Source organism: Chlorocebus sabaeus, chromosome 21 (assembly GCF_047675955.1).
Source record: "Chlorocebus sabaeus isolate Y175 chromosome 21, mChlSab1.0.hap1, whole genome shotgun sequence".
Taxonomy (NCBI): Eukaryota; Metazoa; Chordata; class Mammalia; order Primates; family Cercopithecidae; genus Chlorocebus; species Chlorocebus sabaeus.
The window spans coordinates 121837203-121864443 of record NC_132924.1 but is presented as its reverse complement, the minus strand read 5'-3'; the positions used below and the strand labels follow the sequence as shown (position 1 = coordinate 121864443).

The 27241-nt window shown below is 39.4% G+C and overlaps 1 protein-coding gene and 1 pseudogene across 11 annotated transcripts in view; one reads left to right on the top strand and one right to left on the bottom strand.

Moving 5' to 3' along the window:
• The window catches only part of EZH2 (enhancer of zeste 2 polycomb repressive complex 2 subunit), a 135064-nt gene extending 111224 nt beyond the window's left edge, over positions 1–23840 (top strand). For 7 of the 11 annotated variants that reach the window (XM_073009470.1, XM_073009471.1, XM_037990899.2 and 4 more), the window contains 16 exons: positions 969–1089; positions 1943–2083; positions 3252–3354; positions 3891–4069; positions 11091–11182; positions 12669–12909; positions 13410–13579; positions 14016–14110; positions 15263–15303; positions 15773–15898; positions 16690–16868; positions 19404–19499; positions 20781–20862; positions 21795–21875; positions 22030–22114; positions 23516–23840. In XM_073009470.1, the coding sequence (XP_072865571.1) occupies positions 969–1089; positions 1943–2083; positions 3252–3354; positions 3891–4069; positions 11091–11182; positions 12669–12909; positions 13410–13579; positions 14016–14110; positions 15263–15303; positions 15773–15898; positions 16690–16868; positions 19404–19499; positions 20781–20862; positions 21795–21875; positions 22030–22114; positions 23516–23576 (1893 nt within the window). In that variant the 3' untranslated portion in view covers positions 23577–23840. The remainder of the gene's footprint in view (positions 1–968; positions 1090–1942; positions 2084–3251; positions 3355–3890; positions 4070–11090; positions 11183–12668; positions 12910–13409; positions 13580–14015; positions 14111–15262; positions 15304–15772; positions 15899–16689; positions 16869–19403; positions 19500–20780; positions 20863–21794; positions 21876–22029; positions 22115–23515) is intronic. The other 4 variants (XM_037990905.2, XM_037990901.2, XM_037990902.1 and 1 more) reach the window with 1 other exon arrangement.
• On the bottom strand, positions 9412–9480 carry LOC119621634 (U7 small nuclear RNA; annotated as a pseudogene).
• Positions 23841–27241: the final 3401 nt, after the last annotated feature.

Genomic DNA, 27241 nt, shown 5'->3' with positions numbered 1-27241 from the left:
CCATGAATGTCAGCTTTCTTTCCCTTGTATTCTTAAGTATTCTGTTCTCTCTTAACTTTTCTTTGATTGGCTCTTCTTCTCTGTTGTCTTCCAAAGCTTGATAAAAACTCACCTGTCATCTTTACTAGCACTGTCAACTTTGATATTCATCTCATTCATCTAAATATTGAAATATTTTATGTTTTTGTAGAATGTTCTTATTTTACATATAAGTACATATCCTTTTGGCATAAACTTTAATGGACTATCAATACTCTACATCCCTAGAATTTTATTATCCCTAGAATTTATTGGATGTCTTAATTTTTTTTTTTCATTTTACCTTAAACTATTACAAGTTAATGGCTGTTTTAATAGCTGGATCATCAAGTGGAATTTGGGAGTCTTATGGTCGTTTTTTGGGATGGGTCTGTATGGATCTTAATATACCATATTTCATCATCCTGTATTAACGTCTAAAGTGTGCCTTAAAACCGATGATGGCTGGGCATGGTGGCTCATGGTGCCAGACACCTGTCATCCCAGCACTTTGGGAGCCAAGGCGGGCGGATCACTTGAGCTCAGGAGTTCGAGACCAGCCTGGGCAGCATAGTAAGACACTTGTCTCAAATTAAAAACAAAAAACAGAAAAACAAACGGATGATGTCTTCTCATAATCTAGAGCATCTTTTTCTTTCTTAGAGGTATGTAAAATAATGGTAAGTTTTAATGATTGATGACAGACTAAGTGCAGTATTTTTTCTTGAATCAAATTTTTTTCCTGTCAGCAGTTTTCTCAGATATGCTTATTGGCGAGAGGAGTCTTTTTATTCTTTGATACATTTTAGAGTTTGCTCTCTGACTAGTATTTTAAATCTGGAGAACTGGGTAAAGACATCTACATATGAAAAAAAGGTTGTATTTTAGTTATTTCACATTTGATACTTAGAATAAACCTGCTTTTTAAATTTGTTTTTCCTTATTTTTAGGTGGAAGATGAAACTGTTTTACATAACATTCCGTATATGGGAGATGAAGTTTTAGACCAGGATGGTACTTTCATTGAAGAACTAATAAAAAATTATGATGGAAAAGTACACGGGGATAGAGGTGAGCCATATGCTGCTTCTCTTGGAAAAAGGGGCTAAAGAATTAAGAGATAATTTTGTTTATAAGGCATAGGGCATAAGAAAAATTTTAATATTAAAATTAAGTTTTGCACTGAACTATAAGGGACTGAACCTGGGCCCAGGCCTAAGATTTTTAGTATTTTCCCTAACTATTTTTGGGAAAATTAGGAGGATCATGTTTGCCACCTGATAATTACGCATAGTTGGTTATAACATAAATTATAATGGCAGTAACATGTAAATTAAATAGAAATTGAGTGTATGTAGATTTTAAGATTCTTTAGTAATAAAATTAATTAGGATTGGGGCTCTGCTGTGGCATGTGGGGGCTCCAGCAGCCCCTACTGTTCAAAAATACTGTTCCTCTAGGGACTACAGTACCTGAAATTCAATCATTAGTGTCATGGTTTCAGTTTTTTTTGTCCAGGAGGCCCTGTTAAAGTGTCTGAAAGGGTAATATTTGTAATATCATCATCCATTGTCATTATCAGCAGAAAGCAGGATCTGAAGTCATCAGTTAAAGGACAGATCCATTGTTTGGGAGGAGGCTAAAGCCACAGTCAGTTCCTAGAGAATTCAGTTTTCTACTAGAAACTTTTGGGGAGGGGCTATTCAACAGAAAGTAGCAGGTATTAAAGATAATTTTCCTTCCTAACTTTGCCTAATGCCGGTCTTGAAAATGATCTTATCTTTTCCTCCCCTCATTTCAATAATAATGTTTTAGTGCTAGTTACTAGGCTATCTATGCCTGTTTTGTCAAAGTAGAAAAAGGATACATAAACTTTTGACATTACTACTTCCCCTGTGTGTTTCTGACATTTGATGCATTTCAGAATGTGGGTTTATAAATGATGAAATTTTTGTGGAGTTGGTGAATGCCCTTGGTCAATATAATGATGATGACGATGATGATGATGGAGACGATCCTGAAGAAAGAGAAGAAAAACAGAAAGATCTGGAGGATCACCGAGATGGTATGCCTGGTTATTAGGATTCTGTGTAGCCATTACAGCTTTCTTTCAAAAACAGTAGAAAGAGTAGAAGTAGAGCTTAGTTTCTTCTTTCTCTTTTTCTTTCTTTGCTGAATGTCACACTGATAGCAGTATAATCAAAATTAGCATATTATGGCCAGCCAAGGTGGCTAACCCTGTAATCCTAGCATTTTGGGAGGCTAAGGTGGGCAGATTGCTTGAGCCCAGGAGTTCAAGACCAGCCTGGGCAACATAGTGAGACCCCATCTCTACTAAAAAGTAGAAACGTGAGGCAGGGTGATTGCTTGAGCCCAGGAGGTGTGTAGGTTGCATTGAGCTGTGATTGTGCCACTTCACAATCTGGCTGGATGACAGAGTGAGACCCTGCCTTAAAAAAGATAGAAGAAAAAAAGAAAAAAGCATATTACTTGCAACATTATCTTCACTTGAGTGTCTCTGTTTCCTTTGGCTAGCAAAGAATATAATTTTTTGTGTGCTTCTCTGGGCATCATTATAATATATAACATACTGATATTCATTGTGTACAAGTTGTGTACTAATCACTTCATGTGCACCAGCTCACTTAATCCTCGTAATGGCTTCATGAGATGGATGTTATTATCAGATCCATTTTCTATTTGAGGGGATAGATTTTAGAGAGGTTAAGTAACTTATAAGATTACAGTATTGGGAAGAAACAGAGACAGTAGTTGGTGTTCTCTACTTGGCAAAGCTCATGTTAAAGCAGCATAGAATAATTTGGCGGGTGAAATAGCAATTTCTAAGAAGCATATTTGAAAAAGAGAAAATAACAAAAAGGTACCTTATTGATCATCTAGTTCTGCTCCTTCATTTTACAGATGAGTAAACAGATCCAAGAGGTAAAGTGATCACTCTTTGTCACAAAAATCAGTTAGTAGCAGAGCTGGGAGTGGAACCTAGGTTTTCTGCTTCCCAGTGTTCTTAAAGCTTTTCATATTTGAATTTTGTTTTTGACCGACTGGTATTCCACAGACACATGTAAAGTATGTGAGAAGTAAGTGAAACACAAAATTGAGATGATTTCTTAGAAAATCAACTTTATTACAGAGATGTTGTTGGGTGGAGAAAATTAAAGATCGAAAACTTGTTTACTTCCATTCTTTTTTTCCTTTCATATTCTCCTGTTTAGATAAAGAAAGCCGCCCACCTCGGAAATTTCCTTCTGATAAAATTTTTGAAGCCATTTCCTCAATGTTTCCAGATAAGGGTACAGCAGAAGAACTAAAGGAAAAGTAAGATATGTTCCTTTGAGGCAATCTTGCCCTGTGTGGTACGTAACTCACCATTTTGGTTTATTACAAATGGAATCAATGTAGTGGATGAGCCACTACACTTTATTTACAATGTTTGCAAGATACTTGAAGCAACATATGTACCTGTGGTACTCTGCATTACAAAATATTTCCTGTAGATAGAATAAATAATTTATATCTACACATAAACACACATATGCACATAAAATTTACAGTGGTAGATTTACAGGAAAATTATCTGGATACTGATAGCAAAATTTGGTGTTTAGTTAAAACTGATATATCCTTTTCCATGATACATTTGAATCATATCAATGAATTTGATTCTTCGTAACACCATGCACAATATTTAGTTGGCTCTTTATCTAAATAAAGATTGTTGTAGGTTAGAGCCATTCCTATATGTTTTAGGCAAGATGAACATCAAAGGTAACACATGGAAACCTTTTAGAAACTGTTTTCAAAAAAGTGATTTTTGTTTCATGTTTACTTAAATTTTTCTTGGTTAATGTCAGATATAAAGAACTCACCGAACAGCAGCTCCCAGGCGCACTTCCTCCTGAATGTACCCCCAACATAGATGGACCAAACGCTAAATCTGTTCAGAGAGAGCAAAGCTTACACTCCTTTCATACGCTTTTCTGTAGGCGATGTTTTAAATATGACTGCTTCCTACATCGTAAGTGCAATTATTGTACGTTTTCATTTTCTATCTTTGTTGTGGAATTATGTTTTAAAACCAGCTTGGAGAGTGCTATCATTTATTACAACTAGAATTTATCAGTTAATCCTGTAGTTACTTTCAAAAGTCTTTAGATCTCAGTATTATTATTTTTACTTTGTTGCTTGAGGATTGCTCTGAAATCTTTTGTATGTATTTCATTTGGACTACTATTTTCCAGTAATACAGAATTCAGGTCAGTGATTTTTTTTTTTTTTCCCGTAAGTGCTAACTAAGCAGCTGTTTTACAATAAAACTATTATTATGAACTAACCGATAGTCCAGAGCAACATTGCTGATATTGATGAACAAATTGTGTTAAATAAGAAATTGGCCAAAAAAATGTTCAGGTAAGTGCTTGTCGATTTAGTGTAAATTTTTTTTGCCCTCTGGGTAAGTTGTTTTTTTAAAAAATACCTGCATTTGAATACAAGTAAAACATAAAATGTTCTTAGTGAAAATTTAAGTATGGTATATACAAAAATACTTTTTTCCCTTGACATTTCTAGGGAATGTGGTTTCTTAGTAAATTTTCCTGGTAATTGAAACTTTTAAGCGCAGTTTAAAAGCATCAACTACTTTTGAGGCACATATTTTGAAAATGTATTTAATAGTTCCTAATTTTCCTAGAGTAGTTTGCTTATTATAGTTCGGTTTTTCCCATATTGTATTTTAGTATGTCTGTCTATGGCATGGTAACTTCTTTAGGGGCTTTGACCCATTGTAAAATCATTTTCTCCTGTACTAAATGGCTCCACATTGCTTTGTTTTGAGTTCCTATGCCTACCATTGACAGATTTATTCCTCCTCATTCACCAATGATACGTCTTTTTAAGCTTGCCCAAGCTACTGTACCTCACCTCCTCCTAAGTTTTTGCTGTGCTTATTTTTCCTGCAGCTGATAATGTGTTGAGTGATGTATACATTGGTGTGGAAATGTTAAGTTTTGTTTTTGTGTGTGACATACTAGTGGTTTAGTTATCTTAAAATAGAAAAACTTGAAGTAGATTTTTAAAATTATCATTATATCGTAACCTCCTTGCTCTTGTTCTCAACTTCTATTCTGGTTTAAATTGATTTGGTAGTTTTAAAAATTTGTAGTAAGTCATCCATTTGTTGCTTCAGCCATTGGACAGTTAAGCCCTTGAAATAGTTGTCTTGAATTTCATTTTAATTCCCCTTTACACACCATCAATTTATGAATTACATCCAGTTTTTATTAAGAATATTGTAAATTGCATGCAGATATCACTATGCCTAAAGAATTGAGTAGAAGCACTATTTTGGAGTCGCTGAAAGGTCCTTCCAATTTGTTGTTTATAGATGTACCATTTAGTAAAGTTTTTTGCTGTAAAAATGCACCATAGAAGTAGGACACTACTTTTAAACAGTACAAGAGTTTTTTTATTGTGCTATTCAGAGATGAGTAATTTTTTTTTTTTTAACTTGAACCTTGAACCTATTACGTATCTCATTATTCTAGCTAGGGAGAAGAAAGGAATATTTTACTTTATTAATAAAGTTGACTTTCATGGGACTAACTGGCTGCCTCCTTGTAGCATTTGGTAGCCATGGGTCCAACTTTGCTAGGCCCACTTTTACTTCTTTTTACGGAAGAGCCAATGTCTTCATCATTCAATCCTAATGAGTTCTATAGGAACTTCATTGCTTTACATTAACTTTGACAAAATACCACACATGGTATATTTTTCTTAGGTAAAATAAGTTACTAAATCATTAAATACATACAATCATGCATTATGGACGGAGATGCATTCTGAGAAATGTGTTGTTAGGTGATTTTGGCATTGTGTAAACAGAGTGTACTTACACAAACCTAGATGGTACAGCCCATGACATACTTAGGCCACACACCCTGCAGCATGTCACTCATTGTACTGGATGCTGGAGGCAGTTGTGACACAATGGCAAGTATTTGTATATTTAAATCATTAATAAACATAGAAAAGGTACAGTAAAAATACAATATTATGATCTCATGGTACCACTATTGTATATATGGTCCATCATTGACTCAGATGTTATGCAGTACATAACTGTATTTTTTTTTTTTTTTTGAGATGAAGTCTCATTCTGTTGCTCAGGCTGGAGTGCAGTGGTGCGATTTCAGCTCACTGCAGCCTCCGCCTGCTGGATTCGAAGGATTCTCCTGTCTCAGCCTCCTGAGTAGCTGGGATTACAGGCACCTGCCACCACGTCCAGCTAATTTTTGTATTTTTAGTAGAGATGGGGTTTCACCATGTTGGCCAGGCTGGTCTTGAACTCCTGACCTCAAGTGATCCACCTGCCCCGGCCTCCCAGAGCGTTGGGATTACAGGCGTGAGCTACTGCGCCTGGTCGATTGTATGTTAAATGTAGCGTTTTGTGCTTTAGTTTTCTGGTCTCTATCTTGAGGATATGGTACTACTTCCTTTATAGAGCTGTTGTGAGGATTTCATGAATTAATGTGTGGAAAATAGTTAAAATGGTACCTGACTCTTGTTACCTGTTGTGATTTTTAAAATAGGTCATCATTCACATGGTTTACATTTCTAAAAAGTATTAATATGAAGATGTGCTGGGCGCAGTGGCTCATCCTTTTAATCCCAGTGCTTTGGGAGGCAGAGGTGAAAGGATTGCTTGAGCCCAAAAGTTTGAGGCTACAGTGACCTGTGATCATGCCACTGTACTCCAGCTGGGTGACAGAGTGAGACCCCATCTCTTTAAAAAAAAAAAAAAAAAAAAAGTATGAAAATGTGTACAATGAAGTCTCCCAATGATTTTCTGTTCCCCATCCATCGAATTTTTACCTCACTCCTTCCACTTTTATTAGTAGTTAACCACTTTTACTAGTTCTCTTGTATTTTTTTTTACAGTTTCTTTGACAAGTATAAAGATATTCTTTTTTTCCTGACCATCTTATTTAAGTGGTGCCATAGCATTCAGGCTTTTCCCTTTTTTGGGGATAAGGATAGGATTTAATATTGTAGCTATTAGCTTTATCTGTATAGCTGCATAGCCTGTGCTGTAGGAGGTTCCAGAACTTACTGGACTGGTCTCTAATGGTGACCATTTGGATTATTTTGAGCCTTATGCTGTAACAGTGCTACAGTGAATTACCTTGCAGATATCTGTACCCATTTCACACAAGTTTAAGTTTACCTGATAAACTCTATTTAGGTATTGCCAAATGACCTGCCGTACGGGGACACAGCACCTTAAAACCCTACCAGCAAAGTCAGAGAGCCCTGCCCATAGAAAGTGTTACCAAACTAATTTTTAAAGTTGATTTTATAAGTGAAAAATGGCTTTTAGTATTATTTTTAAGTTCTTGTTTTTCTTTATTTTTTAATCTCTGCTTCCCCCAGGTGATAAGCATTGTTTTAATATCTGGGTTTTATTCCTTTGAATGAGGGTAGGATCTTCCTATATGTTGAAGAGTGAACTATTTTTATTCTTTGTTTTTTTTGTTTTTGTGAGACAGGGGTCTTGCTCTGTCGCCTAGGCTGGAGTGCAATCTTGGCTCACTGCAGCCTCTGCCTCCTGGGTTCAAGTGATTCTCCTGCGTCAGCCTTCTGAGTAGCTGAGATTACAGGCATGCACCACCTCGCCTGGCTCATATTTGTATTTTTAGTAGAGACAGGGTTTCACCATGTTGGCCAGGCTGGTCTCAAACTCCTGACCTCAGGTAATAACCCACCTCAGCTGTGTGCTAGGATTACAGGTGTGAGCCACCACACCTGGCCTATTTTTATTCTTGGTCTTATAGGTCTTTTCATAATCTTAGGAGCTTTTTATATAATCAGGAAATTAGGTTTTTTGAAATATGAGTTGCAATTTTTTTCAGGTTTATTTGATAAAAGTCCCATAAGCAAAGTTTAAACTTTTTTTTTTTTTTTTTTTTTTTTGAGACAGAGTCTTGCTCTGTCACCTAGGCTGGAGTGCAATGGTGTGATCTTGGCTTATTGCAGCCTTTGCCTCCTGGGGTCAAGTGATTCTTGTGCCTCAGCCTCTGGAGTAGCTGGGACTACAGGCATGTGCTACCACACCCAGCTAATTTTTGAATTTTTAGTAGAGATGCGGTTTTGCCATGTTGGCCAGGCTGGTCTTGAACTCCTGACCTCAAGTGATCTACCCGCCTCAGCCTCTAAAAGTGCTGAGATTACAGGTGTGAGCCACTGCACCTGGTCAGTTTAAATATTTTTTAAAAAGTAGTTGAATTTATCAGTTAACTTTCCCATTCCAAGATTATAAAGGGTTTCTCACTTTTTCTAGTATGTTTTAGGCTTCATTTTTTTTAAACATATAAATCTTTGATCCATTTGGAATTTAATATAATATAGATTATAAATCTGATCCTCCTTCTCACTTCCAAAGTTGCCTAGTTGTTTCATTTACTAAAAAGTTCATCTTTCACTACCTTGAAATATTTCCTTCATTGCCTATTGCCATATGTATTTGGGTTTCTCAACATTGTGTTCCTTTAGTCTATTCATGAGGCGGTATTCAGACATCTCCTGGCAATTCTTGTTTTTCTATATAAATTTATTTATTTATAGACAGGGTCTTGCTCTGTCACCCAGGCTGGAGTGGTGCAGTGGCACAATCATGGCTCACTGCAGCCTTGACTTCCTGAGCTAAAGCTATTCTCCCATCTCAGCCTCCTGCGTAGCTGGGACTACAAGCATGCACCACCATTGCTGGCTAGTTTCCTTTTTCTTTTTTTTCTTTTCTTTTTTAGAGATAGGGTCTCACTGTGTTGCCCAGGCTGGTCTTAAACTCCTGGCCTCAAGTGATCCTCCTACCTTGGGCTCCCAAAGTGCTGGGATTACAGGCATGAGCCACTGTACCCAGCCTATATACATTTCAAAATCTGTTTGTCTAGTTCTTTTTTTAAAAAATTAGCAGTATGTTTATTGGAATCCCATTAAATTTATAAATTACCTAACTTCTTTTTAAAATATAAGGGTTAAGTCTCACTAACCATACCATCACCTCTCTTTTTGTGTCCTTTAATTACCTCCCAAGTTTTCTTTATATAACTCCTGTACATTTTTTGTCGAGTATTTCGAGGTATTAAACTTATTGCTGTTGGGCCTTTTCCACATTTTGTTTTCTGTTTTGTACCCTGCTACCTTACTGCATTGTCTTCGTGTTTATCAGTTTCTCAGTACATTCTTAGGAGTTTTCCAGCTGTGTAATTATACTGTCTATAGTTATTAATGGTTTTGCCTTCTTTCCAGTCTTTATAACTGAAGCTTCTTTCTCTTTTCTACATACTTTATTTATTTATTTTTTGGTGGGGCGGGGAGCGGGGAGGCTTTCTGATTAAAAAAAAAAACCAGAAAGCCTGCAAGACAAATTGTAAAAGAGCTGTAACTGTCTTTTCTACCTACTTCAGCTTGTATTTTCAGTACAGTTTAAAATATAGTAGTGCTGGTAGATAGAGATAAATGTTCTGTCTCTTCTGGATGAGTTTTAGAAAATTATTCTTTACATCCAAGTTGAATAAAGTTTATGTGTTTTCTAATGGTGGTTTTATTTTTGTTAATATTCTTGTTTTCTCTGTATTTCATTGTCACTTTTTTTTTAAGAAGTGGTTTACATATTTTAAATTATGTATTTTTTTTCTTCAGAGAACAAGCTACAATGTTAGATTAACTCATAAAGAGAAAAATAGTTGTATTAGCGTGCCTAAGCGACCGTAATCCAGCACCAGATTAGTATTGGGTGTTAGGCTTTCTGGAGTCTAATTGCTCACACACTGCAACAGAATCTAAGCCTTGAATTTTTCTTCTTTTTTTTTTTTTTTGAGACAGAATCTCGCTGCCCAGGCTGGAGTGCAGTGGCCGGATCTCAGCTCACTGCAAGCTCCGCCTTCTGGGTTTACGCCATTCTCCTGCCTCAGCCTCCCAAGTAGCTGGGACTACAGGCGCCCGCCACCTCGCCCGGCTAGGTTTTTTTTTTTTTGGTATTTTTTCATGGAGACGGAGTTTCACTGTGTTAGCCAGGATGGTCTCGATCTCCTGACCTCGTGATCCACCCGTCTCAACCTCCTAAAGTGCTGGGATTACAGGCTTGAGCCACCACGCCCGGCGAATTTTTCTTCTTTAAAAACACAACTTTGCCCTTTTTTTTCCCCTTCCTTTTCTCATCAGTCTTTATGGCTTTTTACAGATATTTAAAAGATGATTTGTTTTGTGGGAATGTCACTTGTTTTTCTCCAGATTAATTTTCATTTTGTGTAATTTTGAGTAGTCCATTTCCAGCATTTCCCTTTTGTATATGAGGAAGCAAGTTTTTGCAAGAAATTCTCTGAAGTTTGCACTGCTGTCAGTGTTCACACTGTTTTCATGTAGCAGTGTATCTGCATTTGAATCTTTCTGTTATGTTATTTTGGAATTTTAGGTTTCAAACGGTATATCTAAAATCTGTTTTTTGACATCGTAATTTTCTGTGGCAAGACACTGTAAGCTCTCACCAGGTTCTTGGATTGGGTATGATTCACAGGAATTGAATGTTAGTAATCTGGGGTTGTCCTCTTTACCATTAAAAACGAGTTTTTACAACTGGTGACAAGCTGATTGCTGACCTTTCTTTAGAAATCAAGAAACTGTGTGTCAGAATTAAAAATAGGAAATCTGATTTAATTGTAGTGGGAATATCAGCTGCTTAAACAGAGATAGTAAGATTCAATTTAAGTAAATGTTTATAACCGTAGTTATGTGCATCAGTGTTACTTGCAAGGAGAAAAATGAGAAATTATGAATCATTCCAGAATTTACTGTTTTTCCTTCCTGCTTAATGGTTGGAGGAGGAGGAATGGAGAATACATTGTGATCGTTCAGTAAGAGCTTGAAGGAAAGTTATATAAAGTAATGTAAACCATATATTAGCAAGATTATAATTCATTAATTGACTTTTCCAGTGGAACTGGAAAAGTGAAAAAGTATTTTATAGTCATATTAGATTCTTTGTTTCATTTATTTTGCAGCTTTTCATGCAACACCCAACACTTACAAGCGGAAGAACACAGAAACAGCTCTAGACAACAAACCTTGTGGACCACAGTGTTACCAGCATTTGGTAAGACTTAGTGCCTTATTATTGCAGAGGGTACTTGAGAGGACTTAATTTTGCACTTTGGTGGAGGTGATCAAGTCAGCGTTAATGTTGTCTGCACCCGTGCTGTTATGGGCCATATGATAGACAGAGCTTTCTCACCCATGCTGTTTCTTCCATAGCTCATGTACTGCACATTTTAGTCTTTCATTAATGTGGTATTATTCTTTTTAAAATCTGTGTTATCTCTTCAGCAACATTTCAAGGCCTTTAGGATCAAGGACTCTTATGCCTTCCACAAAGTCTATGAGAGTTGCGAGGCACAGATAGTCCATTTAGAAAGCAGGCATGCAGTAACCATATGCAGTAGATCCTAAGCCCCTCTCATAGCCATATCCCTCTGCTTGAGTTTTAGATGCACTGTCATTTCAGCTATCTGATAGGTTCCACAGATTTTTTTTTTTTTAAAATGATGGAGAAAAGGTAAGGGGTTAGGAAAATATGAGGTAGAAAAGTTGTTTTTTACGGGTACTCTCTTATTTTTACCATTTCCCCTCTTTGAACCAAGCCACTCCTACCTAGGAACTAAATGGGTATATATTGCCTGTTGGATTTTGGACAGAAGATTCATTGAATGGCACCTGCAGAAGGTATCCTATTTTTAAGCAATTTGGTTTTTGTAGAATGAAGTATAAAACTGTTGGCTGCTGTCAAACTTCTCCCTTCTATTTCCACTAAAAATAAAATGGAATTCTTGAGCACTTGTTTTATAATATTCTTTACAAGGCAGAATTTTGTTTGGCTCATCTAAAATGTTTCTGTGGTCTCTATAAACCATGCTCTTACCATTGTTTTATACTTTGAGACTGGATTATTGTACTTCATAATGCAAGATGTAACCCTCAGAGTCTTATTCTGAAGTTCCTTTCATGTCTTCCTGTGGCTGTGTATCCTTCACAGGAAAAAAAAAAATGTTGGATGTTTTAGTAGTAAGACAGGAAGTCACAAAGTCAAGCATGTTTGTGTTTTGTGTTCTTGTATACTTTAAATATTAACACAAAGAGGTATGCATTATCTTAAACTCTGCATAGGTAGTCTGACTCCGTGCACATTAGGTATATGATTCTTTTGTAAAGACTCACTTTTAAATAGACTATGTCCATAGAGATAATTACCTTTATTACATGAAGTATATTTCATACTTTATCTTCTTATATTTTAACTTAATTATAACCAGTTAATATATTTTACAAATTCACAATATAGAACTGTCTTGCCTGATTTTTGTACCATTCTAGGAATATATAGAACCCATATTTCTCTTTCTGAAATTTTCAGACTATCAAAAGCATATCAAAAACAAGTATATTAGACATGCAAATGATTATTTGTGATAAATGGATAATGTGATAAATTTTTTGACTAACCTGGCTTATATAGTATTTTTTTTCTCTTCCATCAAAATGAGTTTTAGAACTTTGCCCTCATGTTGACATTTTTCATTTCGTAGGAGGGAGCAAAGGAGTTCGCTGCTGCTCTCACTGCTGAGCGGATAAAGACCCCACCAAAACGCCCAGGAGGCCGCAGAAGAGGACGGCTTCCCAATAACAGTAGCAGGCCCAGCACCCCCACCATTAATGTGCTGGAATCAAAGGATACAGACAGTGATAGGGAAGCAGGGACTGAAACGGGGGGAGAGAACAATGATAAAGAAGAAGAAGAGAAGAAAGACGAAACTTCGAGCTCCTCTGGTAAGACACGTCTAATAACTGGGATTTACTCTTCTGTGAAAGTTCATATTGTGAGGATTAAGGATGTATAATGCATTGAATAATTTTCTTAGTTGGTTAGTTTCAGTATAAAGACTAGAGTCTTAAGACCAGCATTATCTCAAGAATGTGTAGCTGCATTGCTTGTGTTTCCTGCCTCCACCCCTACCCTGGCTTGTGGTGTTTGCCCTGCTTGTTTGTTTGAAAGTTGATGATGCAGTTTATTCTCATTCTTTGTGCCATTTTCCTTTTTCGATCTTTCTCAGGTAGGGAATGATGAAATTCAGATCATTTGGTTTAATATTCGTGATGTTCTATGAATAGTTTTGTTAGAAAATGTGAACTACTGATGAGTTAGTATTTTACCGATTGGATTTTAGTTGTCCGTATCTTTTTGCTTTTTTCTTAAGCACACCCTGAATTTTACTTCTTAATATTATTTCCAATCATTTCTTGATCAGTGCTTACATTTGGTTTTGTAGAAGCAAATTCTCGGTGTCAAACACCAATAAAGATGAAGCCAAATATTGAACCTCCTGAGAATGTGGAGTGGAGTGGTGCTGAAGCCTCAATGTTTAGAGTCCTCATTGGCACTTACTATGACAATTTCTGTGCCATTGCTAGGTTAATTGGGACCAAGACATGTAGACAGGTAAGATATCCGATAAAATGTTGTTAAAAGAGCTTCAAATATAGAGATAAAAGTGTACTTATTGTCCAAACAAAGAAAATTCTTGGTATTACTAAGCTCCTATTCATCTCCTAAAAATAATTTTTTTTTCTTCCCAAGAGGGAGTTGAATGAAAATTATTCTCCAGGTATGTTACAGAATTTCCCCACTGTAGACTTTTAAGGTTAGATAGTAGATTTTAAAAGCTAGTAAGAATTTAAATTTAGCATCACAGTTCTTGACCAGAATATAATTACAGCTACCCCCAATGTGAGGGTAGGGACAGCGATGTCTGTTATATCCCCAGCATCTAGCAGTGTCACAGAAGAGACAGACGTTTTTCTGGTATGCATGAGTATAAGAATGGTTTGCCTAAATAAGACTGTCCTCATGGCTCTATGACTGTGCCTCTTGTCAGGTGTATGAGTTTAGAGTCAAAGAATCTAGCATCATAGCTCCAGCTCCTGCTGAGGATGTGGACACTCCTCCAAGGAAAAAGAAGAGGAAACACCGGTGAGTCTGCCATGAAGCTGCTTAGAGAAGTCAACACAGATAGACACTGCAGGCAAGGCCCTTCCTATGAGCCGTTGTTGGTTTGTACTTAGTCTATTTTAAAAAAACCTTAAACTGCCATCAAAAACAGAACTATGGAATCTTATTTCCACTGGGAATTGCTAGTATTTTTCTATAAGAATACAGCAGCCTTCAGTATATTTGGTATGTTAAGAGTCATAAAAATTATAGTTACCAGACGGAATTTGGGTTAAGAAAAACATATTTAGTAGCTTTTTCAGTAAAGGCTATATAAACAATTACTTTAACATCATGAAATGTTCTGTGTTTCTGATGTGAGCTCTGGCCCAGTTTTTAGAAGTATCTTTTATTCCAGGAGCTTGAATTTCTAAGTTGTGTGGTATTGCATTCCGATACTCCTAATGGGTACCCTACTATAATATAAGCCTGTTGTGAATGTTACTGTCACCTTAGCAAATGTTTTCAGGTTGATTTGATTTGTAAATGTAGAGCCAGAAAAATTTACAAATGGACTATCTGCCCTAATCTCCCCATACCTCCACCTCACATGTTTAAAAATGAGAAACGTAAGGGTGCAGTTAGATTATGCTTCAAAAATTGTGTACAGGCTCATGTTACATTTTGTTACTTTAACATTTTGTTACTTTAACAAAAATAAGTGTAGGGCCAACCCAATTTAGAATTTTTTAAAAGTCAAGTTTTTTTTTTCCCATAGGAATTTAGGCTTTAGGAGATGCTTCTTAAATTTTGGTTGAATTATTTCTGACCATGTAGTTCACTTGATTGGTTTATGATGCCTGAAATTAGAGGAAGTGATCAGTGTCATCCACATCAGAATAAATCAACAGGCAGACACACCAGCTGCTTTGTGCAGCATTGGGAGCTCAGGAGTTCTGACCAGGAGTCATGGATGAACACAGGAAATGACGTCTTGCCACACCTGGGGCAGCCTGAGCCATCAAGCTGTTTGAGTTGCTTCAAACTGATGGCAAATATAAACTGGGCAGGGCATGACTCTTGGCTTTAACGCACTGCTGTATTCATGGCACGGATAGATCCAGTTAAGCAGCTCTCTGTTGGATTTGTAGTGTCCCGCAGAAGTTTGGTTTCATTTTCTTTGTGTTTTTGCAGGTTGTGGGCTGCACACTGCAGAAAGATACAGCTGAAAAAGGGTTAGCATCTTTCCATTCCCCTCATTATTAGCTTAACAATGTCTGCTTTGTTTTCATTTGTTTTAGAATAGTAACTGGATTAGAGCTTGGGTTATTCTAATGTAATTGCCTTCTCTACATTAAACCAATTCGAATGGAGAATGTCTATTGATGAATACCCAGTCAATTCTCTTCTGTAAAGTGGAGGCTGACTGGAAGGTATGAGTCCGAGTCGGTTGAAGGAGAAGTGCTTTGGGATGGGACTTTGATGTAGCCACGCTGTATCTAGATGGAACTCACAAGCACCTGGGGGTGGGAGAGTATTTTTGCCATCGTTTTGGAAACCGGAATATGTGTAACGTTATGCATTCAGTAAAGGCAGGCCAGCTACCCTCCACAGGTAGTAGGGAAGAATGTACTCGTGTTAATTGTGTATGATCGTTTCCATCTCCCTGGATTCATTGGCCTGCATGATGTTATCTTTACTCAGACGGCTCCTCTAACCATGTTTACAACTATCAACCCTGTGATCATCCACGGCAGCCTTGTGACAGTTCGTGCCCTTGTGTGATAGCACAAAATTTTTGTGAAAAGTTTTGTCAATGTAGTTCAGAGTGTAAGTATTTGTTGCTTTGATGCAATTGCATGAGAACTAAATAGGCCTTTGGTTAGCAATTTAAAAAATCAAAAATAAGAACACGGGAGCACTCCCTTGTTTACTTGACGAAACTCTTGGATTTGACAAGTATTTTTATTGAGCCCCATACCTGGCCCTGTGCCACTGGCTGGTCAGTCGCCTGGGTGTTGTGTGTCTGTGTGTGTGAGGCAGGCAAAGTTGTATTAAAGGAACCTGAATTTTATTTTTTTTCTTCTTTGATCATTTAAATTAAGTTGTATTAAAGTCGGCACAGATTGTAAGAGGAATCTAGAAGGAGCTACCCAGATAATTTTTGGACACCAGAAATTGTCAGAGTTAGGAGGGTTTTAGTCTTCAGAATAAAGGAATGTAGCATAAACGTAGTGGATTTTTATAATTGTTTAATGAGACTGCACATGAAGCTTGAGTACTAAGGGAGTGTTGAGAACTAGGGGCTATGAGAATGGTCAAGGACCATGGATATTGTTTCTTCACACTTACTTTATTCACACTTACTTTAAATATATACACTGTTTAACAAATGATAAATGGAAAAACTTGGTGGTCTTTTTCATACAAACAGCTTTAACTTCGCTGTTAATACTTCCATTTCCTTGTCTGTATAGTAGGGCAATAAGGTGGTTGTGAGGGTTGAGAGTCAGCCAGATGCTCAGTACACCCCTTGCCACGTATCTTTCTGCAAGTTTTTGCATATGGTGATGATGGTGATGGTGGTTATGAGTGAAGAACCTCCAAACCTCTCTCTGAAGGTCAAAACCGCTTTCCGGGATGCCGCTGCAAAGCACAGTGCAACACCAAGCAGTGCCCGTGCTACCTGGCCGTCCGAGAGTGTGACCCTGACCTCTGTCTTACTTGTGGAGCCGCTGACCATTGGGACAGTAAAAATGTGTCCTGCAAGAACTGCAGTATTCAGCGGGGCTCCAAAAAGGTGAGTAACAGTCGCTTCTGGAAGATTGTTAGTAGTTAGCTATTTAGTGATGCAAATGTCAGGATTGTCTTAGATGATTTAGCTGGGGCAAAAAGTAAAAGTGATCCTTGAAAGGTGCAACTGATGAGAAAGTGTTGATAATTTTCGCTGGGTAGTGCACCCTTGGGCAGTCTCTTCAGTTTTCTATAGAGCACTGTACTCCGATAGTAGGAGAAACCAGCAAATTCTGAGAAGTAGCCATTCATGGCATCAGATTTGGAATAAGATGTATTTTTTCTAGCGGTTTAATAGATTATTTGAATTTCTCTTTTAGTTAATAAAACTAGTAGTTCAGTATCCTTAATGCAAATAAATGGTTATTTCTGTCAAAATATAGACTCATTCTCATCAAAGAGTATAGATTCCTTATTATGTAGAGTAAAAGGTGAAATTTCCCATGGCAGGTTTTTATAGACTTACTTTCTGTTTGTTTAATAACTTTGAGGCCGGGCGCGGTGGCTCACGCCTGTAATCCCAGCACTTTGGGAGGCCGAGGTGGGCTGATCACGAGGTCAGGAGATTGAGATCATCCTGGCTAACATGGTGAAACCCTATTTCTACTAAAAATACGAAAAAATTAGCCGGGCGTGGTGGCGGGCGCCTGTAGTCCTAGCTACTTGGGAGGCTGAGGCAGGAGAATGGTGTGAACCCAGGAGGCGGAGCTTGCAGTGAACAGAGATCGGGCCACTGCACTCCAGCCTGGGGGACAGAGTGAAACTCTGTCTCAAAAAACAAAACAAAGAAATAAACAAAAACCTTGAAAAAAATCCAGCTAGGAATTCTGTATTTTTAGTGTGGAGAATTGTATGTAGATGGTTTAACTCTCTGAGCCAGGAAGTAATGACTGAGTGAAAGAAACTCCAGCAGCATGTGTTTGGGGAATCCTTTTTTTTTTTTTTTTTTTTTTAAGGCAGATAAGGTCTTTCTTCAGTTCTTTTTATAATAATAGCTGACATTTATTAAGCATGTAAAAATAGCAGGCACTGTTCTAAGTGCTTTAGTGGATTGGTTCATTGATCCTCCTAACCCTGTGAGTGAGGAATAAGTGTTAACCCCATTTTACGGGTAAGGAAACCCAAAGTCACAAGACTTGTAAAGGAGCAGGAGATCAAATCCTCCAGGCTCCCATTACCTGCCCTTATGCTGTGTGTGTGTGTGTGTGTGTGGTGTAGAGTAGACATATCTTTGTTGTTGGACCATTTATTTATAATTGAGATCACACTTCCTACCAGCAAGTCGCCTTCTACCAGAAATTGTGCTCCAGGCAAAACACTGAAGTTTTCTTGGTTTTGTTTCCTTATGTTTTTGAACCAAAGTCTGTGTTTATGGCAGAGAGCTGTGCAGGGTGGTGGGTTTTTTGTTTTTAGCTGTGACTTTTTTCTATCAGACATTTAGATCATTTTACTCTAGGCAGTTATATGTCCATTTAGGTCACTGGATCACAGTGACGCTGGTTCAATTTCCGATGGCATACCCGCTCAGACCTAAAAATCTCAATTTCTGCCCCAAACAGCTTACCATTGTACTCCTTCCTGACTTTGTTCAGAAAGTGGGTAATTCTATTCATACTGACATGTCCTCTTTATAAGACATTTTTTAACTCTGAAAAATGTTAAACTATGTAGATACTTTTTACCAGTTGGGTTTCACTTGCACAGCAGTAGTTAGCTGTTTAGTTTCTGATCAGAAGGATATTTGGGAAGTTCACCTGACAGGTGAGTGGTAAGATGGTCCAGAATAGGAATAGATTGGAAGCTTAGGTGATCAGGGAAGCCTTTGTAAAGGTCACAAGAAAATTTTGGATGAAAGCATAATAATGAGCCATGATGAAAAATTGGCATATGTTTGGGAACACATCCCTAAATACATAATTTACAGCAATGATCATCTCGGCATTTCTGCTGAAAATAGACTACTGGACTGACAAGATCATGGTAATCCCTCCCGATAGTTTCTCGTGTTATCCTGAGGAGGTGGGGTGGAAGAACAAATCCAAAGCCAAGTTGCCATGGGCTTCAGAGGGAACCAGCACCAGCGAAGAATCAGGGGTGTCCTGAGGCTGAAAATGGAATAACTGTTAATAGAAATCACTTGGGGGAAGTAGAGGGAAAGGTATGGAGAAGAAGAGCGATTTGGTGGTGTCCTTAAATTCAGGTTGAAAGTAAATTACTCGAGGAAATCAAGGGCTGAAGAAACAGGGAAGCCAAAAGTGCAGCAGGCCTAGAGCACCTTGCTGAATGATGGTCATTGCAGAGGACTAACACCACCAAAGGGTTTTCTGTAAGACAGAGATTCTTATCTGCTGTATAAGAAAAACATAATGTTCATAGCCATTCTCAGCAGCTTTCACGTTGACTGAAGCTGTGTGCTGCATTACTGCCTTAGAACAGGTCTGAGGGTTTACAGTGATAGCTTTTGTTTTCATTCCGTAGTCTGCTTTGTCCCCAGTCCATCTTCACCCTCCTTTTTTGATTGTAATTGTGTTTTATTCTCTAGCATCTATTGCTGGCACCATCTGATGTGGCAGGCTGGGGGATTTTTATCAAAGATCCTGTGCAGAAAAATGAATTCATCTCAGAATACTGTGGAGAGGTAAGGCACTGATTACCTGTATTCAGGTGGCATTGTATATACTAACTTTTCTTTATTTTAGATTGATTTTATTAGGTAAATCTGTGGATTTGATTGGGAATGAATTGCCATAAACTGCCTTTTAAGCCTGGACTTCTGCATGTTTGTGGATTTGCATGCTTAGTAACTGGATTGTGCTGGGCACGGTGGCTGACTCCTGCAATCGCAGCACTTTGGGAGGCTGAGGCACGTGGATTGCTTGAGCTCAGGAGTTGGGAGACCAGCATGGGCAACATGGCGAGACCCCATTGCTACAAAAAATGCAAAAATTAGCCGGGCATGGTGGTGCATACCTGTAGTCCCAGCTACTTGGGAGCTGAGGGAGGAAGATCGCTTGAGCCTGGGAGGTTGAGGCTGCAGTGAGCCATATTTGTGCCACTGCACTCCAGCCTGGGCAACAAAGTGAGACCCTGTCTCAGAGGAAAACAAAACAAAACAGGATTGCTTGGTTCTAGCCACATTTAGCTTTTCTCATCTATGGTCAACAGGGAGAACAAGAGCTTTACCATAGAGTGTCCTGCTTAATCCACAACCTAGTTGATAAGGATGTAGAAACAACAGTGTCATTAGTTATTCACCTTTTAAATTGTTGAGTTACCGAAAAATCATAGGGCTAGCTTCAATTTGGAACCAACTCACCCAAATTTTTTTTTTTTTTGAGATGGAGTTTCGCTCTTGTTGCCCAGGATGGAGTGCGATGGTGCGATCTTGGCCCCCTGCAACCTCCGCCTCCCAGGTTCAAGCGATTCTCCTGCCTCAGCCTCCCGAGTAGCTGGGATTACAGGCATGTGCCACCACGCTCAGCTGATTTTGCATTTTTAGTAGAGATGGGGTTTCTCCATGTTGGTTAGGCTGGTCCTGAACTGCCGACCTCAGGTGATCTGCCTGCCTCAGCCTCCCAAAGTGCTGGGATTACAGGCGTGAGCCACTGCGGCCAGCTTGTGTGTGTGTGTGTGTGTGTGTGTGTGTGTGTTTTTTAAGTTCAGCAAAAAGACTTTGGTTCCTCACTTTCTCCAAGGGTAATTACTTCAGGATGTGGAAATATTTCTGAGTTGGGGTCCTTAATATACAGTTATTCTTAGATTTATCAGTGTGCAGACTGAATGGGAAAGAGAACTTGGCTGTAGTGACCCTTTTTGTTTTCTTCCAAAGGTCCAGTATTCACTGTGTGTGCTTTTGCATGTGCTGTCAGACTTGATCACCTTTATCCAAAAGAATTTTCTCTTGTGTCTTTCTTTTTAGATTATTTCTCAAGATGAAGCTGACAGAAGAGGGAAAGTATATGATAAATACATGTGCAGCTTTCTGTTCAACTTGAACAATGGTATGTGTCTAAGCTGGGAGGCAGTGAGTTCCTCTGAGTTGCATGTGGCAGCCTTCTGCCTGCCAAGTGTTCAGAAACGAGGGTGGAGGTCAGTGAGGTGACTGGAAGGAGGATCTCCTTAGAGGCATGGGGGGCTGCTTGCTTGAAAGGAACTGGAGCAAGGAATTCCTCAGGGAGCAGATGGACTAGGTGTGCAGGAAACCGCCTCTCTGAAGCCCTGGCCATCTGTGAGTGGCGCTGTACCAGTGTCTGGCTGTGACGGGGACGTTGTGCTCTTGCTGCCTCACCTCTTGTGTTCAGGCAGCTCAGCACACCTCCTCCGGTCGGTGCCTCTGAGCTGGGAAGGAGGGGAGGAGCACTGCATTTGAAAGCATCTTCCAGACTCCCCTGGATATTCTCAAAGGACTGGGAGGAAAGGCAGCTGCTTTCATAGCTGATGTTCTGGGGTAGAATGTAAGTCTGTAGGGATATTTCTGGTGGGATTATGTGAAAATGGAGGTTGGCTTAACATGTAAGATGTTCAGAGAAACTCTTAGTTGGAACAAGTAGAACAGATTTTTTCTAGGAACGCTTTATAGACATTATAAAAAAAACTAATGTTAAATGTGAAAATGCCTATTCTTGATGTTCAGAAGAATTTTGTCAGATTCTTTTTAATTTTTTTTAATTTTGCTTAGTAATGTATGTTTATAGTTGATAATTAATAGCTTTTGTGTCAGATAACCATCTTGAATTATAGGTGATTAATTTTAACCTGGAACAATAGTGTGTTCTTCCAAATGTCATTTCTTACTGAATGAAGTTGCTTGAATGATTTATTTGCTTTTGCAGGCAAACCCCGAAGAACTATAACCGGTTGCATTTACAGAATCATAATAACTTGATTTACTTATAACTGAAATTATTCACTGGGCTTATTTTCTTCTTTTTAGATTTTGTGGTGGATGCAACCCGCAAGGGTAACAAAATTCGTTTTGCAAATCATTCGGTAAATCCAAACTGCTATGCAAAAGGTAGGTATCTTTAACGTCAGAATTGGAACTCCCTTTTTAATCCTGTGATGATGGACTTGAATACTTCTGGGATAGTTGTTTGTTATGTGAACAAGTCAGTTAACCTCCCGTGGCCTGTCTTCATGCTCACTGACACCAGTGTGTCTCTTTCCAGTTATGATGGTTAACGGCGATCACAGGATAGGTATTTTTGCCAAGAGAGCCATCCAGACTGGTGAAGAGCTGTTTTTTGATTACAGGTTGGTAAAATACATTTCTAACATGATCTCTAAGGGCTTTTTCTACTGGATTGTGAACGCTGGGCGAAGGATTTTTTTAGTTCTTTGCTAGATGTGCTGAGGGGTGGGGGTGAGTTCTTTTGACGGGTCACTTTGCCTTGAGCATTAGTGGGGAATTAGGTTATACTTTCCTGTTATGTATTCATGATCCATTTATTTATTATACAAGTCATGCTTATTTTAAAAATAGAATAAAATCCATGCAGAAAGCCCTGTTTCTCACCCTGCTGTTGACAGCTGGGTGAGTCCTAGACCTTCTCATATCATGCTGCATGCTGCATGCTTGCTTGTGGAGCGTTTTTCCAGATAAGTGTGATCACACTGTCCTATAGATTTTTCTGCAACATGGTTTTATTTGACAATATACTATGTATATCTTTACTGATTAGATCTACTTAATTTATTGTTTGCTATAATACTTATTACACGTATCATTACCATTTTAAAAGATGCTGTTGGCAAATCACTGTCTGGTCACCCTGTGGGGATGCCTGGGACATGTGGGCCACCGATGGTATCTGTGTGGTTAGGCATTAGGCTGCCAGTTGACACAGTCAAGCTCTGTGGGATACATTTAAGTCATCCATTGAATACAGATTTAGGTGCAGTCAGATGACTGTCTAGTTAATGAACTCCTGTGGTCCCATGTACATCCCATCCAGAAGCTGTCTTTGAGTACTGAGTTCTTGCATATTCAGGCTGGCCTTTAATGGCTGTTGCATAGCCGAGAGCTCTCAGTGAGGCAGACAGGGTCTGAGTGAAAGGCCCACTTTACTGAGGGCCGCTGCCTTCATTCCAGGCCAGCTCTGAATGAAGAGTGTGGGGTGGAGCTGGGGTTGGAGGCAAAGCCATCCAGTTTCCTTGGGATGGCCTGGTGGCCCCACCCACTATTTCTGGGTGTCCACTGTACTCCAGTTCTTTCTTCACCTGGGGGAGCAACTGGCGGGCTGCTCTTTGGCCCTCTTTGCTATGGTCATCGTTTTTTTCCAGACCATGGGTCTATTTTGCCTTTCCACCGTCGGGCCTAAACATCATGATGTGGACCAGCCTTCCTGGGGCCACTTGCTTCAGAGGCATAGGGGAGGCTGGGCAAGCTCTGGAAATGCTTGTAGACAGGTTCGTTCAGTTCAGGACTTGGCAGTGTCTCAATTAGATGGCCAGCAACGCAGACCTACGCATTGCCTTCTATGAATGTGCCCTTATGCAGGCAGCTGTATAATTGGATGGTTTTTTTTTTTTTTTTTTTTTTTTAAAGACATTTTAATGCACCCACTGTCTTCAGCAGGCTTTGTTGTGTTAAGTCTCAGCACATGTTGGATGGGTGGTCATCCAGCGGACATCTGCTTCTTCCTGTTGTTTCAGATACAGCCAGGCTGATGCCCTGAAGTATGTCGGCATCGAAAGAGAAATGGAAATCCCTTGACATCTGCTACCTCCTCCCCCTCCTCTCTGAAACAGCTGCCTTAGCTTCAGGAACCTCGAGTACTGTGGGCAATTTAGAAAAAGAAAATGCAGTTTGAAATTCTGAATTTGCAAAGTACTGTAAGAATAATTTATAGTAATGAGTTTAAAAATCAACTTTTTATTGCCTTCTCACCAGCTGCAAAGTGTTTTGTACCAGTGAATTTTTGCAATAATGCAGTATGGTACATTTTTCAACTTTGAATAAAGAATACTTGAACTTGTCCTTGTTGAGTCATCTCTCATAACATGTCAATAACTGCTTTTAGTACTGCCCAACAAAAAACTTTTAAATTTACCTCCTTGGGTTTTTTAGTTGTCTTTGTATGAATCTTGATTTTAACTAATACTGCCCGTTAATATGTGGAAGACATTCATATATGAAGAACTGCTGTGCATCCTGAGGGCTGACCCAGTAAAGGGCTTGATTTTATAGACAAGACCAGGGTGGGTGGGTACATTCCAGTCAGCTGTGCAAATTGGAGAAAGTGATTTAACCTCCAAGTCTGTTCCCCATATATAAACTGACAGAGTAGACTTAGGTTATTTTTAAGAACTCACCTAGTTCTAAATGCCGTTAGTCTAGATAGAGTTCTTTAGAAATACAATATAAGTTGGGATTCCTTACCTACCTACTGACAGGTATAACCAAACTAGTTTTATATCTTCTCAAAGAAGAGGTAAAAATCACAAACTCTTAAGCATCAAGGAAACAACATGTGCTTTGCATGCCTTACGATGTGGTTGGTCTCAGAATTTGAGGGAATTTCTCTGCACCCTCCCCCGGTACATTCACCAGCAGCATCATAGGAACCCTCACAACCGCTGCAAACCAGACCACATTCAGTTACTTGGCAGTTGCCCTTTCTACAGTTAGATTTTATTTACAATGTGATAGTATTAATGTGAAACCTAATTAAATCGACTCATTTTGCTTTCCAGTTCCACAACATTTGCGAGATCAGGTCTCCATCACATCAGTGCACAGGCGCAGCAACTTGAGTCCTAAAGTTAATTTGCCACTTGATTTGGGATCGAGGAGACCCTCCCTGAGCCTCGTCCCATGGTTTCTTAATGACAGTGCTGATCTATTTTATGTCTAAATAACTATCTCCACTCTCACCCAGAAAATGGTACCATCCACTTAAGAGCTTGTTGCCCTCGATGCCCTCATGTTCCACTCTTGGCACTCAGCAGGACCCTGAGGCCAGTTACTTCATTATTTGGGTTAGGTCATTCTCTAGATGGCTCAATGGCCTTGTTTAGGCACAGGCGAAATGGAGCCCATCTGCTCATCATCACATGTAGGCCTGTTCATGAGACCCCAAAGATTACTTGGGCCCAAAAGTACCTGTTGACATGGCTCATTCCAGCCACAGCCCTCAACCCATCCTCAGAGGAACAGCTGGGAAATGGATCCTTGAGGCCTCCAGTGAGCACAATGTACCAGAGCCCCAAATGCATAGGAAAGACAAAGGGGCACGATGGAAAGCAGTAGTTTTTGAGCCCTGTCTGATGTATTCTTAATGCACAGCAAGCTTTTTGTACCATGATTTGAAATGTGCTTCTGTAAATGCCTCTTCAGTGACTTCCATGAACACAGATTTCTGAACAGAACTGCTTGACATAATAACCCATTTGATACAACCTAAGCTTGTCTGGCCTGTGGACGGCCGGTTGCATACAGCCCAACACAAATTCGTAAACTGTCTTAAAACATTGAGGTTTTTTGTGAATTTTTTTTTTTTTTTTTTTTAAAGACAGGGTATTTTGCTCTGTTACTACTGGAGTATAGTGGTGCAGTCTTGACTCACTGCAACCTCTGCCTCCCAGGTTCAAGCGATTCTCCTGCCTCAGCCTCCTGAATACCTGGGATTATAGGCACAGGCCACCCCACCCGTTTAATTTTTGTGTTTTTAGTAGAGGTGGGGTTTCGCCATGTTGGCCAGGCTGGTCTTGAACTCCCCCTAGTGATCTACCCACCTCGGCCTCCCAAAGTGCTGGGATTACAGGTGTGAGCTGCTCCGCCCAGCATGGCTTTTTTTTTTTTTTTTTTTTTTTTTTTTAAAGCTCATCAGCTACTTAATACAAGGCTTGACATATAGAATAGGCAGCATCTCACCCACAGACTAACTTCTGTTGGTTAGAGGCACCCAGAAGCTGTGCCAGGTTTTCATTAATGTCTGGTTCATCCCATCTCCAGTCTTCACTGTTTCATGCCGGGTCCTCACTTCCACTTCTACCCAGGGTGTTCAACTCTACCAAAGTCAAATCAAATGTCAACCCACACATTTAAGCTTGTAGATAGCTCATCAAGACTGGATCCAAGTGTAAACATTTTGAAAACCATATTCTGTTAAATAATTCTTAATGGAACTAGTTGAAATAATTGCCTATCTGCTCAGTCCCTTGATATAAACAATTCCAGTGAGGGCTACACATGGATACCTGGTATTAGAAGTGGTCCACACTCACCTGTTACGGCAAGGGCATTGTTGGGGCTGGGCCCTGGACAGGGTCATGAACTGGACAGATGAGCGATGAGGGTATAAAAAATGAACCTGGGCAGCCAAGTGACTGATTCCTACGAACAAGAAGTTGTCTTCATTAGAAGGGGGATTCAATTCAAATAGCTGAAGACCAGCAAGCATGTTTCCAGCTGGGCTGGTAATTCTAAATTTCAAAGGAAAATTAGGTACCAATATTCATCAAGGAGCGGCATCTTAAAATGCTGTCAGTAAAGATATGTTACATTACAGCAACTGTTGGTCCTGTAATCACTGTTTCTTACCCACTAGCTGGGGCCAATCTTCAGATTCCGGACTTGTGGTGTGCCTGGCCAGCAGTCTGAGTCTATACCCCATGCTTAACAGAGCCCAACCAGGAGACTTACCTTCCAGGCAGGCGCTGAGATCAAGGTCCTCCCGCGTTCCCTCAGGCTGCAGCAGCACATACTTAGCCTGTGCATCTGGTCTTAGTACACAGCCCAGCTCTGATTAAACCACAACGAATGTTTCTACAACCCAGGGGGTAAAATACTGATCTTATAAAATGAGTTAAAGTTGTCAGTAGATTAAACCTTTGTTGCTGTGATATTGTTTCCAACCTCTTTGGCCATGATTCCAAGATAATCAGCCTTGGTCTCAGGGGGTAACAACCACGCTGTGGAGACCCCCACTAGGATTTGGCAGCAAATAACAGCCCCAGGTTTTTGGTGTTCTAGAGAGAGGCTCCCCTATACTTCAAAAAAGGGTAAAAGAAAGAGTGACAATGTGAGCGCTCCGGGGCTAGATTAGTTCAGTGATACTGCGCTTGGTGGTTCTTTGTAAACCATTTTTCTTTTTTTGAGACGGAGTCTTGCTCTGTCACACAGGCTGGAGTGCAGTGGCACGATCTCAGCTCACTGCAACCTCTGCCTCTGAGGTTCAAGCGATCCCCCTGCCTCAGCCTCCCAAGTGGCTGGGACTACAGGCGCGCACTACCACAACTGGCTCATTTTTGTATTTGTAGTAGAGACAGGGTTTCACCACGTTGGCCAGGCTGGTCTCGAACTCCTGACCTCAAGTGATCCGCCTGCCCGGCCTCCCAAAGTGCTGGGATTACAGGCGTGAGCCACTGTGCCTGGCC